General features: G+C 43.5%; 1 protein-coding gene across 1 annotated transcript in view; it reads right to left on the reverse strand.

Moving 5' to 3' along the window:
* Positions 1-12959, reverse strand: part of tcf25 (transcription factor 25 (basic helix-loop-helix)) — a 29424-nt gene extending 16465 nt beyond the window's left edge. Inside the window, exons 1-10 of the mRNA XM_067998021.1 lie at positions 12581-12959; positions 10829-11023; positions 6133-6207; positions 5749-5867; positions 5027-5092; positions 4652-4734; positions 4190-4320; positions 3235-3334; positions 1199-1292; positions 181-273 (exon numbers count right to left, since the gene is read on the reverse strand). Coding sequence (XP_067854122.1) covers positions 181-273; positions 1199-1292; positions 3235-3334; positions 4190-4320; positions 4652-4734; positions 5027-5092; positions 5749-5867; positions 6133-6207; positions 10829-11023; positions 12581-12742 — 1118 coding nt within the window. The 5' untranslated portion in view covers positions 12743-12959. The remainder of the gene's footprint in view (positions 1-180; positions 274-1198; positions 1293-3234; positions 3335-4189; positions 4321-4651; positions 4735-5026; positions 5093-5748; positions 5868-6132; positions 6208-10828; positions 11024-12580) is intronic.
* Between the last annotated feature and the right edge of the window lie 317 nt (positions 12960-13276).

Consider the following 13276-nt stretch of genomic DNA (forward strand, 5'->3'; position numbering starts at 1 on the left):
CTTGTGCATTTTCACCTGAAAATTGAATGTGGGGCAGACTGTAGTAATTTTATAGAAATTTCTTTCTGTCCAGTCAAAAATTTTTATTTGGTGATCTTTCCCTCAATGAACATTTTACCGTCAAAAGGGTGATAAAGTTACCAATGGTATATATGTCAGCAAGTGATTTCTGATTCTTACCAACGGATAAGCTTACAAAACTCCAGCGCTGTGCGCGGACAGCCCCTTTTCTCCAGAAATATCATGTGCTTGTAGAGTGCAAGGAAGAACGACCTGTGCAATTACAAAAAAAGAGAATCTGTGTCAGATAAAGGAAATTAGTGAAGCAGTAAAAATAATCTTTCCCATGTGGGTGGCTGGATGGGGAAGAGAAAGAAGTGGACTGTGCGATATGCTAAATCAATGGAATTCAACTCTCAAGATATACTTAAGACTGCAAGAAAATGCATACATAACAAGTGACTGATAATTTTCTCCAACTCAGCTGATGTCAATCATAAATTGCTCATGCCTTGGGGTACAAATACTTTAGTACTATATATTATCCAAAAGTTTCAATAGTGACATTAAAAGAATACTTCAAGGAAGGCTCATAAAGATCAGTCAGCCTTCCATTTGTACCTGCCAGTTTTTAAGATCAAAAATGAGATTAAAACTTGCCTTTGATTAAATTTTTTTTAGGTCCAACATATCTAGACTGTGACAGCCTCTCCCCTGCTTGAGTTCAGTTTCACAGCACTGTATGAATGAATGAATGGAACATTGGGTGCTGAATTCAGCACTGTGCAAAGGACCAAGTGAAAGATTACAGCAGTATATTGCTTTCTCATCAAGTCATGCTTGCATTTTAGTGATATGTTAACAGAGGCAGCAATTCATGTTCACACTGAACTGTTCTGGTAAACCCACAACACTGGCCCTAATTTGTCTCACCAAGAGTTGTGCTATACTTAAAAATTAATGAGCAAGATTGCCAACTGCAAGCAAAGCATTAAACATATCCCCTCATGTTACTATGGATAACAGGAATGGGATTAGGGTAGATCAATAGAACAGTGTAGAATTATTTATATGGGTTAAAACAAGAGACTGATTTACTACTGCAATGAACCAATACAAAAAAAAAACTTCTAATGACCCAGTGAAGAGAAGCTCTCCAAGTGTCAAATTTAATCTTTGTGTGAAGTATGTTGCAAACCTGTTCTCAGCTCGTCGATAATCCAAACGGCTATTTCCATTGGTCAGGCTAAATACTGGGTGAAATGCACTTTCAAAACAGTACAGTGCTTTTTCTGAATGGAGGAAAGTGAGAAAAAAATAACTTACTAATGCATATAAATAATCTTTGGCATATTTGAAAAAACATCCCAACTCTTGTAAGTGACAGGTTAGAATATTTTCCCATGTTATTATAAAGCAATTTTACTTCCAACTTCATAACAGTGCACCTGGACAGTTCCCCATATTTTGATTTAGTTAGTGCCAGCTGGAAAAATCTGATGAGGTCTTCAAGATTATGAAGGGTAAATAGTGATAGATTGTTTCCCCTAATTGATGAGACAGTAACAAGAGGGCACAAATTTAAGATGATCACAAAAAGAATTCAAGGGGAGGTTAGAAGAAATTTATTTCCAGAGGCCGGTTAAAACGTGGAATTCTCTGACACAAAGGGCATGATTTTGACTTGGCGCTGGGAACTCAACCTGTCCCTAGATATTTGCATGGGGAACCCTGAAGCCAAATGAGTGCATCGCAATCTGCGATCGCAACACAATTGAAGGGGAGTATTTGTGCTTCCTGGTTTCCCGCGCGTCGTAAGAAGGGAAAGGAGTCGCAAATCAGAGAGGGAGCGATCAATCATGGGCCGTGGAACAAAATCGGGGGCGGGGGGGGGATCCAGCAAACATCGGGAGGAGAGTTCAGCCATTATTGGGATTGGGTGGGGGGGGGGGGGGGGGGGGTGTCCAGCGTCATGAGGTCGAGGCCAATCGCGGGGATCCGATCGACAGGTGAACTTGTTGGGCCTGGATGAAGCACTCCTGCTCCTCCGGGCACACAAGCAGTGCAATAAAGGCACTCACCTCACGGATCCAGCCCTTCCAGCCTGCTTTCATTTAACGTGAATCGGAAGCAATGGGAAACCCGAACAGGTAAGGTTAAATTCATTTTACTTTAGTAATACACAAAAACTTAAGGACCTCAACTATTTCAATGAGGTACATTGCCCTCTAAGTATCGGCCTGCCAGCTTTAAGTGGGAACGGGACTTCCTGGTGTCTGTTGTGCGCACGCATCCAAATGCGCTTGGGTCAAACCTGGAAGTGGGAGTGTTGAAGCTGGGATGTGGTGCTGCTCAAAAAAAGCTATTATTTTAACCTCCCTCCCATCCAGCCACCCCAACCCACCCATTCTTGAGGGTTAAAATTACTCCCAAACTGTTGTTGAAGCAGAGTCCATAAATTCTTTTAAAAGTGAATTAGATAATTGCTTGGAAAAGAGGAATATTAAAGACCAGGGGGAGTGAGCTGGGCAGGTTTACAAGAAAAACACCAGTGCAGACTTGTTGGCTGAATGGCTTGTTTTTGGGCTGTAACATTCTACAATTCTATGTCAACTTATGCCCACTGAGCAACTATATTAAACCCAACCAATTAATTCACATGCCCTTGAAAGATACAGATAATTTGATTACCACAATTTGCTAATGAACAGTAACTTCAGTCAAGTTAAAATTAATAGACCAAGAATGATTAACAGCCACAACTTGAAACATCAATAATATTTACAGATAATTCAGTACTTAGAAACATTATTTTATTCAAGACACTGCATTTCTGGCAAGGTCACCCTGTGGGAAATTGAAGTACAAAGTCCCACAATTAGATTTAGAACACGACTTACGTAACTTTTCATATCAAGTGATTGCATAAACCAATAGCTAGGAAGCAAGTTCTGAACTCCCAAAAGGGAGACTATTTCAAATCCTGGACTGACAATTGTTTAATAAGGGACGTTTCCCTAATTTCAACCAGGTAAATTGTGAGAAGCAACCAGGAGAGGCAGATGTAAACAGGCAGGGACTATCCTATCCCCTTGACTGCAGACTAGACCATAGGTGCTACGGACGCATTTTCTTGGGGGCAAAGGGAGAAAACACTGCTGACTGGTATCATACTATTCCTTTCAATGGATATGCATTCACAATTCTATTTTGAAGTTAAAGCCTGCCTCTCACCAATTAGGTCACGTGCCATTTCCTGATCCTCTTGCATCCGACAGATGTCACTTAATTGCAATAATGAGTCAATGTGATGCGGGTTGACACGGAGCAGAGCCTAGGGTCAGGGAAGAACAAATTAGACTGTGTTGGTAGTTACTGATAACTTCTGTTAATTAAAGTGCCCCACCACATGCAACTGTGGCTTGTTGGTGATGACTCGTGTTTAGTAGAGGATGCAGCTCCTATTCATTTTAGTGAAAGGCACATGCAGTAAGAGGCACTACTAAATGAGAGTTTTCCTGAGGGCTTATTCTCTCCTCCCATACAAGAAAATCCAATGCCAACACTTTCTAGAGTCTGGAATTTCCATGAAATCAGAACCCAATCAAATAAAAAAAAGTCTTCAAGTTCTGAAGACCTAGTTTCATTTAACAGAAAATAAAGCTTTTTAGGCATGGAGTCAGAGGTGGAGGGGAAGGAGAGAAAGAGGGGTGTCCTGGGTCTTTGCGATTTTAATGTTCACAGACTGTATTCGCAAACCAAGATTAACACTTTCACTGCCACATCATTACTTTAGGGAGGGACTACAACTTTGAGCAATACTTTTGGAAGTCCGTAAGATATAATATAAAGCTCTTATTGGTTAGGTGCTACTGCAATAGTGGCAGGATTGTGTGCCTACCACTAGGATATTTTGACTAGTACAGCATGATCTTTGTGAAACAACCTATTTACAAAGAGCTCCTGTGCAACTGGCTGAAAGAATGAGTAGATATGCATTAAATTTAGCCTATATAAAGAATACCTTAGATTTGTTCCAGACCCAACAGTACAATCTGTAGATACATAGTGAAATTTTTTTAAAATTTAGACACGAGTTACAACCCACTTTTTTTCTTTCTTACATAAATCAGGCGATTTGATTGCCATGTACTTCATTTCTGCTGGTCTAACACAATTAATGACCTACTAAAATGTTATTTGGGTCCATAGAATCTACTGCATCCAAGAACTTGAACTGAGCCTGTTGATAATCACGGTTGTGTTCAAAGCTGAAGTACTGAGATCCTCCCTTTGTCTCCAGCAGCTGCATGGAAATCCCTGTAAGTGACAAAGCAAGAGTTAAGTTTTAGATAGATTCTGACTTTGAACACCAATGGTAATGCTAAGGCAATTTGGAGTATTGTGTGTTACATAATGAGATAAAAAAAACATTTTTTTGGGGGGGTGGTTTAGTGGAAAGGGAAAGAATGATCAAACCTTAAAACAATGCTGGAAACAACGTTTTCTAAAACATACTGGATTCTTTTACTACATAGTTTCCATTGTTGCACCACTCATATTCCAGTAACTGGGTTGCCATTCACTCTGTTGTCCAGATGTAGCCTGGTTGAATCTGCTCTAAACTGTGCTGCATTACATATATATTTACCTGTTTTGGTGTACCGCGGCCAAGTATCTTTGGGTGTTGTGAGCCACGTGCTCCTGTGCAGTGGACGATGCCGCTGCTTTGACCTGATTTGAAAGATTTTAAGTGGAAAAAAAAGTAAATACCAAAAGCTTCACATTTCTTAATTCACAATAGTGAAAAATCTTTAGATAAAAAGCACGTAGAATTAAACAGATTAAGCAGAAATCAAAACTTTAATTGTGGTATTTTCCCCCAGTGCAAATAGGTTATGCAAAAGACACTGAATTGAGAGGAACCAGGTAAGACAAGATTATATCATATACTATCACATTTTAAATAGGTTGAAAACAGTGACCGTCTCTTAGTTGACAACACCCGGAGAACACACTAGCTAACCTTTGTTCTCCAAGAACTGCTCGGGCCCCAAAGTATCTCTTTAGTTCAGTCTCTGGATTCAGATTCCTGCAGGAAATAAAAAGTTAATTTATGATAAGCAAGAGATAGTGAATATTAAATAAAAAAGACTTGCATTTATATAATGCCTTTCAAGATCTCAGGATGCTCCAAAGCACTTTGGAAGTACTTTTGAAGCATAGTCACTGTTGTAATATAGGAAACACAGCAACCAATTTGCATAGCAAGGTCCCACAAACAGCAAAGTGATAATGACAAATAATCTTTTTTAGTGATGTTGGTTAACGGATAAATATTGGCCTATTCACCAGGGAAACTCCCCTGCTCTTCTTGGAAACAGTGCCATGGGATCTTTTATATCCACCTGGGAGGGAAGATGGGGCCTCGGTTTAATGTCTCATCCAAAAGACGGCACCTCTGACAGTGCAGCACTTCCTCAGTACTGCACTGGAGTGTCAACCTAGATTTTGTGCTCAAGTCTCTGGAATGGGATTTGAACCTTCAACCTTCTGACAAAGGCGAGAGTCCTACCACTAAGCCACAGCTGACACCTAAATTAAATTTTAACCTCAGGTAGTAATTGTTAAGAGACATGAAAAAGCAACAATATGCACAAATCGATGTTACCAATCTACTAAAATATCAAAAGGCCAAAACTGACGTTACGCCTCCGACATGATAAAAAACGTGGTTTCATTTCTTACCTATGTTCAACATACAGCAATGGTCTTGATTCTGCACTGAGACTGTGAGTTTGGTAATGGAAACCATTGGGTCTCTCAATCTCTTGTAGAATACTATCAATATCATCGGTAGCACCTTCCTGTAAAGAGGACAACCACTTTCTAAGACTTTATAGGACAATTCAACTTTACTTATTGCTAAGACTGAACAGAAAGGAGGCCTATTCAGGTCTGACATTGTAAGTTCAAAATAGCTTGCAACCAAATAGATTACTTTTTGCACTACAAGCAAACATTACACCCATTTCCCTTTGATGATACACTTTTCATAAATAGTTACAGAAAATTGGTTACTTGTAGGAACAGAATTGCAAAGTGCTGGTTAATCATCATTCACAACATCACCTGAGCATCAACAGGAGCACTGTTCCGGTTTCTCTTTCTCTTTTTTTTCCGTTTGGGCTTGTTACTTGAATTAGTCTAGGAAGCAAAAAAGAAATCTTTCTTAAAAAGTAGTCAGTCAATGAAATAGAAACTAATTTTCTATCTTTTACACATAAATATAAAGCAAGATTTGATGTGTAGCAACTAGTTAAACAGTAATGTTCACTGATGTCCTTTAGGGAAGGAAACCTGTCGTCCTTACCCGGTCTGGCCTATACGTGACTCCAGACCCACAGCAATGTGGTTGATTCTTAAATGCCCTCTGGAACGGCCTAGCAAGCCACTCAGTTGTACAATCTCACTAAAAAAAAAGTCATAAGAATAAAACCAGACGGACCACCTGGCATCGGACCACTAGGCACCGGACATGACAAAGGCAAACTAAGCCCAGTCGACCCTGCAAAGTCCTCCTCACTAACATCTGGGGACTTGTGTCAAAATTGTGAGAGCTGTCCCACAGACTAGTCAAACAACAGCCTGGCATAGTCATACTCCCAGAATCATACCTTTCAGCCAACGTCCCAGACTCTTCCATCACCATCCCTGGGTATGTCCTGTCCCACCGGCAGGACAGACCCACCAGAGGTGCCAGTACAGTGATATATAGTCAGGAGGAAGTGGCCCTGGGAGTCCTCAACATTGACTCTGGACCTCATGAAATCTCATGGCATCAGGTCAAACATGGGCAAGGAAACCTCCTGCTGATTACAACCTACCGCCCTCCCTCAGCTGATGAATCAGTCCTCCTCCATGTTAAACATCACTTGGAGGAAGCACTGAGGGTAGAAAGGGCACAGAATGTACTCTGGGTAGGGGACTTCAATGTCCATCACCAAGAGTGGCTCGGTAGCACCACTACTGACCGAGCCCTGAAGGACATAGCTGCCATACTGGGCCTGCGGCAGGTGGTGAGCGAACCAACACGAGGGAAAAACTTACTTGACCTCGTCCTCACCAATCTACCTGTCGCAAATGTATCTGTCCATGACAGTATTGGTAGGAGTGACCACCGCACAGACCTCGTGGAGACTAAGTCCCGTCTTCGCACTGAGGACACCATCCAACGTGTTGTGTGGCACTACCACCATGCTAAATGGGATAGATTCAGAACAGATCTAGCAGCTCAAAACTGGGCATCCTTGAGGCGCTGTGGGCCATCAGCAGCAGCAGAATTGTATTCCAGCACAATCTGTAACCTCATGGCCCGGCAATTTCTGCACCTCTACCATTACCAACAAGCCAGGGGATCAACCCTGGTTCATGAGGAGTGTAGAACAGCATGCTAGGAGCAGCACCAGGCGTACCGAAAAATGAGGTGCCAACCTGGTGAAGCTACAACTCAGGACTACATACATGCTAAACAGCGGAAGCAACATGCTATAGACAGAGCTAAGTGATTCCACAACCAACAGATCAGATCAAAGCTCTGCAGACCTGCCACATCCAGTCATGAATGGTGGTGGACAATTAAACGACTAACGGGAGGAGGTGGCTCTGCAAACATCCCCATCCTCAATGATGGCGGAGTCCAGCATGTGAGCGCAAAAGACAAAGCTGAAGCGTTTGCAACCATCTTCAGCCAGAAGTGCCGAGTGGATGATCCAATTCAGCCTCCTCCCGATATCCCCACCATCACAGAAGCCAGTCTTCAGCCAATTCGATTCCCTCCATGTGACATCAAGAAACAGCTGAGTGCACTGGATACAGCAAAGGCTATAGGCCCCGACAACATCCCAGCTGTAGTGCTGAAGACTTGTGCTCCAGAACTAGCTGCGCCTCTAGCCAAGCTGTTCCAGTACAGCTGCAACACTGGCATCTACCCGACAATGTGGAAAATTGCCCGGGTATGCCCTGTCCACAAAAAGCAAGACAAATCCAATCCGGCCAATTACTGTCCCATCAGTCTACTCTCAATCATCAGCAAAGTGATGGAAGGTGTCGTTGACAATGCTATCAATCAGCACTTACTCACCAATAACCTGCTCACCGATGCTCAGTTTGGGTTCTGCCAGGACCACTCGGCTCCAGACCTCATTCCAGCCTTGGTCGAAACGTGGACAAAAGAGCTGAAATCCAGAGGTGAGGACAGTGACTACCCTTGACATCAAGGCAGCATTTGACCGAGTGTGGCACCAAGGAGCCCTAGTAAAATTGAAGTCAACGGGAATCAGGGGGAAAACTCTCCAGTGGCTGGAGTCATACCTAACACAAAGGAAGATGTAACCTCTGCAAGACATGCCAGATCATCGACACAGATACCACCATCACACGAGAGGACACCACCCACCAGGTGCATGGTTCATACTCCTGTGACTCGGCCAACGTTGTCTACCTCATACGTTGCAGGAAAGGATGCCACAGAGCATGGTACATTGGCGAGACCATGCAGACGCTGCGACAACGGATGAACGGACACCGCGCAACAATCGCCAAACAGGAGGGTTCCCTCCCAGTCGGGGAACACTTCAGCAGTCATGGACATTCATCCACCGACCTTCGGGTAAGCGTACTCCAAGGCGGCCTTCGAGACACACGACAACGCAAAATCGTCGAGCAGAAATTGATAGCCAAGTTCCGCACCCATGAGGACGGCCTCAACCGGGATCTTGGGTTCATGTCACGCTACACGTTACCCCACCAGCGAACAAATGTTATCTGTTTTTAATATAATGGGTCATTTGCTGGCTCTCTCTGCCTTCCGGATGTTTCTGCCTCTCTCTGTTTTTTTTTTCTCTGTTTTTTTTCCCTGTTTGTTTTTTTGTTGAATGTGTATTCGGGGGTTCTGCAGGTGACACCTCTCTGTCTGAACACGGTGATTGCCTTGGCAACGGGCAGTTGCAGGGGCAGTCTGTAAACACCATGTATTGTTCTATATGTATAAATGCGTAGGCTTCAAGGAGCTCTTGAAACATTTGCCTGAGGAAGGAGAAAATCTCCGAAAGCTTGTGAATTTAAAATAAAATTGCTGGACTATAACTTGGTGTTGTAAAATTGTTTACAAAGGAAGATGGTAGTGGTTGTTGGAGGCCAATCATCTCAGCCCCAGGGCATTGCTGCAGGAGTTCCTCAGGGCAGTGTCCTAGGCCCAACTATCTTCAGCTGCTTCATCAATGACCTTCCCTCCATCGTAAGGTCAGAAATGGAGATGTTCGCTGATGATTGCACAGTGTTCAGTTCCATTCGCAACCCCTCAGATAATGAAGCAGTCCGAGCCCGCATGCAGCAAGACCTGGTCAACATCCAGACTTGGGCTCATAAGTGGCAAGCAACATTCGCGCCACACAAGTGCCAGGCAATGACCACCTCCAACAAGAGAGAATCTAACCACCTCCCCTTGACATTCAACGGCATTACCATCGCCGAATCCCCCACCATCAACATCCTGGGGGTCACCATTGACCAGAAACTTATCTGGACCAGCCATATAAATACTGTGGCTACAAGAGCAGGTTAGAGGCTGGGTATTCTGTGGCGAGTGACTCACCTCCTGACTCCCCAAAGCCTTTCCACCATCTACAAGGCACAAGTCAGGAGTGTGATGGAATACTCTCCACTTGCCTGGATGAGTGCAGCTCCAACAACACTTAAGAAGCTCGACACCATCCAGGACAAAAGCAGCCCGCTTGATTGGCACCCCATCCATCACCCTAAACATTCACTCCCTTCACCACCGGCGCACAGTAGCTGCAGCGTGTACCATCCACAAGATGCACTGCAGCAACTCGCCAAGGCTTCTTCGACAGCACCTTCCAAACCCGAGACCTCTACCACCTAGAAGGACAAGAGCAGCAGGTACATGGGAACAACACCATCTGCACGTTCCCCTCCAAGTCACACACCATTCCGACTTGGAAATATATCGCTGTTCCTTCATCATCACTGGGTCAAAATCCTGGAACTCCCTTCTTAACAGCACTGTGGGAGAACCTTCACCACACGGACTGCAGCGGTTCAAGAAGGCGGCTCACCACCACCTTCTCAAGGACAATTAGGGATGGGCAATAAATGCCGGCCTCGCCAGTGACGCCCACATCCCATGAACGAATAAAAAAAATACATATTTTGTATTTAATGCACATCCATCACACTTGTTACAGGTGCAAAACAATTTTTTTTAAAAAGATTAATTCTTCTGAGCTCAAATAGAATTTACAAGTAACTACAATTGACCTGAGTTTACAAGGAAATACAATTTACTTGCTTATTCAGACCACTTCCTAATAGGCAGCTCTAAATTGAGCAGTGGCCTTAAAAAGGTGCAGGTAGGGTTAAACACAGCTCTACCTTCGCATATAAACATCAGTCATGTTCGAGGATACACATGAAGATGCGCCAGTTGTGGTTAAATTTGGCACAATGGAATGAGACAAAAATGCTTTTTCACGTCTTTTAACAATTACTACTTGAGTTTAAAATTTAATTTAGGTTTCAGCCATGGCTTAGTGGTAGCACTCTCGCCTTTCAGTTATCGAGTACCACAAACATAGTGAATTCAATCAGATTTAAGGTATTTTTCTATTAAAAGCTGTGCTTGTACAAAAGCAAAAGCTCTACCACACAATTCCTCAATGATTCAGGGATGAAGTGCAATGCACAAAACCACTGTAAAGTTGTAAATTAGATGCCCAACCCCATGCATGAAATATTGAAAATTTACCTGCAAAACGTCAGATTCATTTTCCAATTCTTCAATTTTCTTTTCCTGTTCTTCATTTTCTGTATTCTGTGCAGCTTCAGTTTGGTCATCCTTCTCCTCAGTCAAAGAGTCTTTCAGCCTCAAGTTTATACTATCCGGTTCTTCTGCAGGATGATCCTCTGTAACTGCATCATTCTCAGCATCAGCTTCACTAATCTACAGAAATAAAAAAACAACAAAACCTTATACAAGGATTATATTGACCTCCACATATTACAACTGTATGATGCATTGTCCTTTCCACTGCTCATTCTTCAGTGCAAATGCTTTTCTAAGTACTAGAACTACATACACTGCATTTGTATAGTCAGGATCGTCGGATTCAATATTTGCATATTCATGTACTTAATGGAAGCATTTGAAATAGTCAACCAAGTAGTGAATTACACAGCAACAACAAATACAGATTTTTCTAATGATGCCCATAAAGTACAAGGCTTTTATAGAGGATACCAAAATTATGGAATAACCCAGGGGCAATTTTTTCAATCCTTAGTTTCATTATCAGAAACAGGATAATTCAACAGTGAAGTTTGCTTTATGTGATCTATAGTTACTAGGTCTCAATATCACAGCTTCAACCCCTATTCCAGCTCTTCTCACCTTCAGGTAGGTACACCTACTATTTTGTATTCTACTTTTTTCCAACTGTATTTAAGGTATTTTTCTATTAAAAACTGTGCTTGTACAAAAGCAAAAGCTCTACCACACAATTCCTCAGTGATTCAGGGATGATGTGCACTGCACAAAACCACTGTAAAGTTGTAAATTAGATGCACAACCCCATGCATTACCATAACCCCAGATATGGTAAAAAAATTAAAACAGAAAATTCCAAGCTAAAAAGGAAGGAACAGACAGTAGATTCAATGATACAGTACAGCATAAAAGAAATCCTGATTATCTTAAACAAAAACACTCTCTCCCTCCAGTTGTCAGGAAAATACAGGTCTGGAATCTTGGTCTTTCACAATCATAATTTCCAGAATACAGAATAATGCAGAAGCAAAAATTACTTGTTGGGCAAGACATTAAGCCAAGGCCACATCTTTCTACGCAAGTGGACGTAAAAAGTCCCATAGCATTAATCATAGAAGAACATGGAGTTCTCAGTGCTCAGGTCCATATTCATCCCTTCAATCAAAAGCACAGAAAGACTAACTAGTTATTCATTTGCTGTTTGAGACCCTACTTTGCTACTGTATTTACCTACATAACAACATTGACCACACTTCAAAAGTAATTCATTGGTTGTAAAGTGCATTGGGACAGTCTGACGTTGTGATACAAGTGCCAGGGTCCCTGGGCACAACATTCACCACTTCCCCCATATGGTCTTCTTGTAATTCCTCTAACGAACACCCACTACCACAGCCAATTTTACCCCGAATCCCCACTGCTTTAAGCTTAAGTTGCAGTTTTTTTCGGCAGAACTCTTTCAAAGACTTTTTTGGAAGTCGAGTTGCACCAAATCATGGGCCTTTCCACCGTCTAAATGGGATATCACCTTGTGGCGTTTGGTCGGTCGGTCGGTCAGGCTCCGCTCCTCTCTCCCCCCCCGCCGCCGCCGGGTGCTGTTTACCGGGTAACCTCGGCCTCCACTTTTAACACTATCCGCAGTGGCAGCGGATCCCAGACCTGCCGTGTCCCCGCACTCGATAAACCGCCCGCCCCGCTCTCTCCCCCACCCCCCGGGGCCTAGCTCCCGCTCACCAGCAGGTACAGGTTGTCAGCCGCCGCTTTCTTTTTCTTGTTCCTCCGCTGTTTACGGAGCGGCGCGGGCTCTAGCGGCCGCTCCTCTTCCTCTTCCTCCTGATGGTTCAGCGGCTCCTGGACCCGCTCCCCGCGCAACTTCCGCAGGCTCCGCGATGACATGGTGTCGGTGTCCCTGACGATAGCCGGTACCGGGGCCCGGGGCTCGGGGCCTGTGTCCCGCCTTGACTCCAACTCCCACCGGAACACCCTTGTTAGCGGCGACGGTGGCCGGAACGTTCCGGCTCAAATGTCGGCAGGGAGCGGTTGAGGAAAGTCGAAACGATCAGAGAGAGCTGTAACGCCGCCGAGTGTTGGGAGCCCTGGTTTCATTTAGTGAGCGGTCACGGCCGGTGCACTCTGTGAGCAGCGAGGAATGGGACACCGAGCTGTCCCGCCTCACTCAGTTAAAGGAGGCTCGTTCTAGTTTGAAAATGTGACCTAATTTGATGTGTGTATTCTGAAAAATAAATGTTGGAGAGAACTGAGTGACGGATACACTCACACCAGTCGAACAAACCTGCCCCTTTCATTATTCGTGCCCCCGTTTCTTTCACCTGCTGTCCCGAATTGGAACTCTATTACTCTAGTTTCTATATATATATGACTATATTTGGGTATATAGGGTCAAACAGTGACATGATTTATCTTTATTTT

This window comes from Heptranchias perlo, chromosome 16 (genome assembly GCF_035084215.1).
Source record: "Heptranchias perlo isolate sHepPer1 chromosome 16, sHepPer1.hap1, whole genome shotgun sequence".
Classification (NCBI taxonomy): domain Eukaryota; kingdom Metazoa; phylum Chordata; class Chondrichthyes; order Hexanchiformes; family Hexanchidae; genus Heptranchias; species Heptranchias perlo.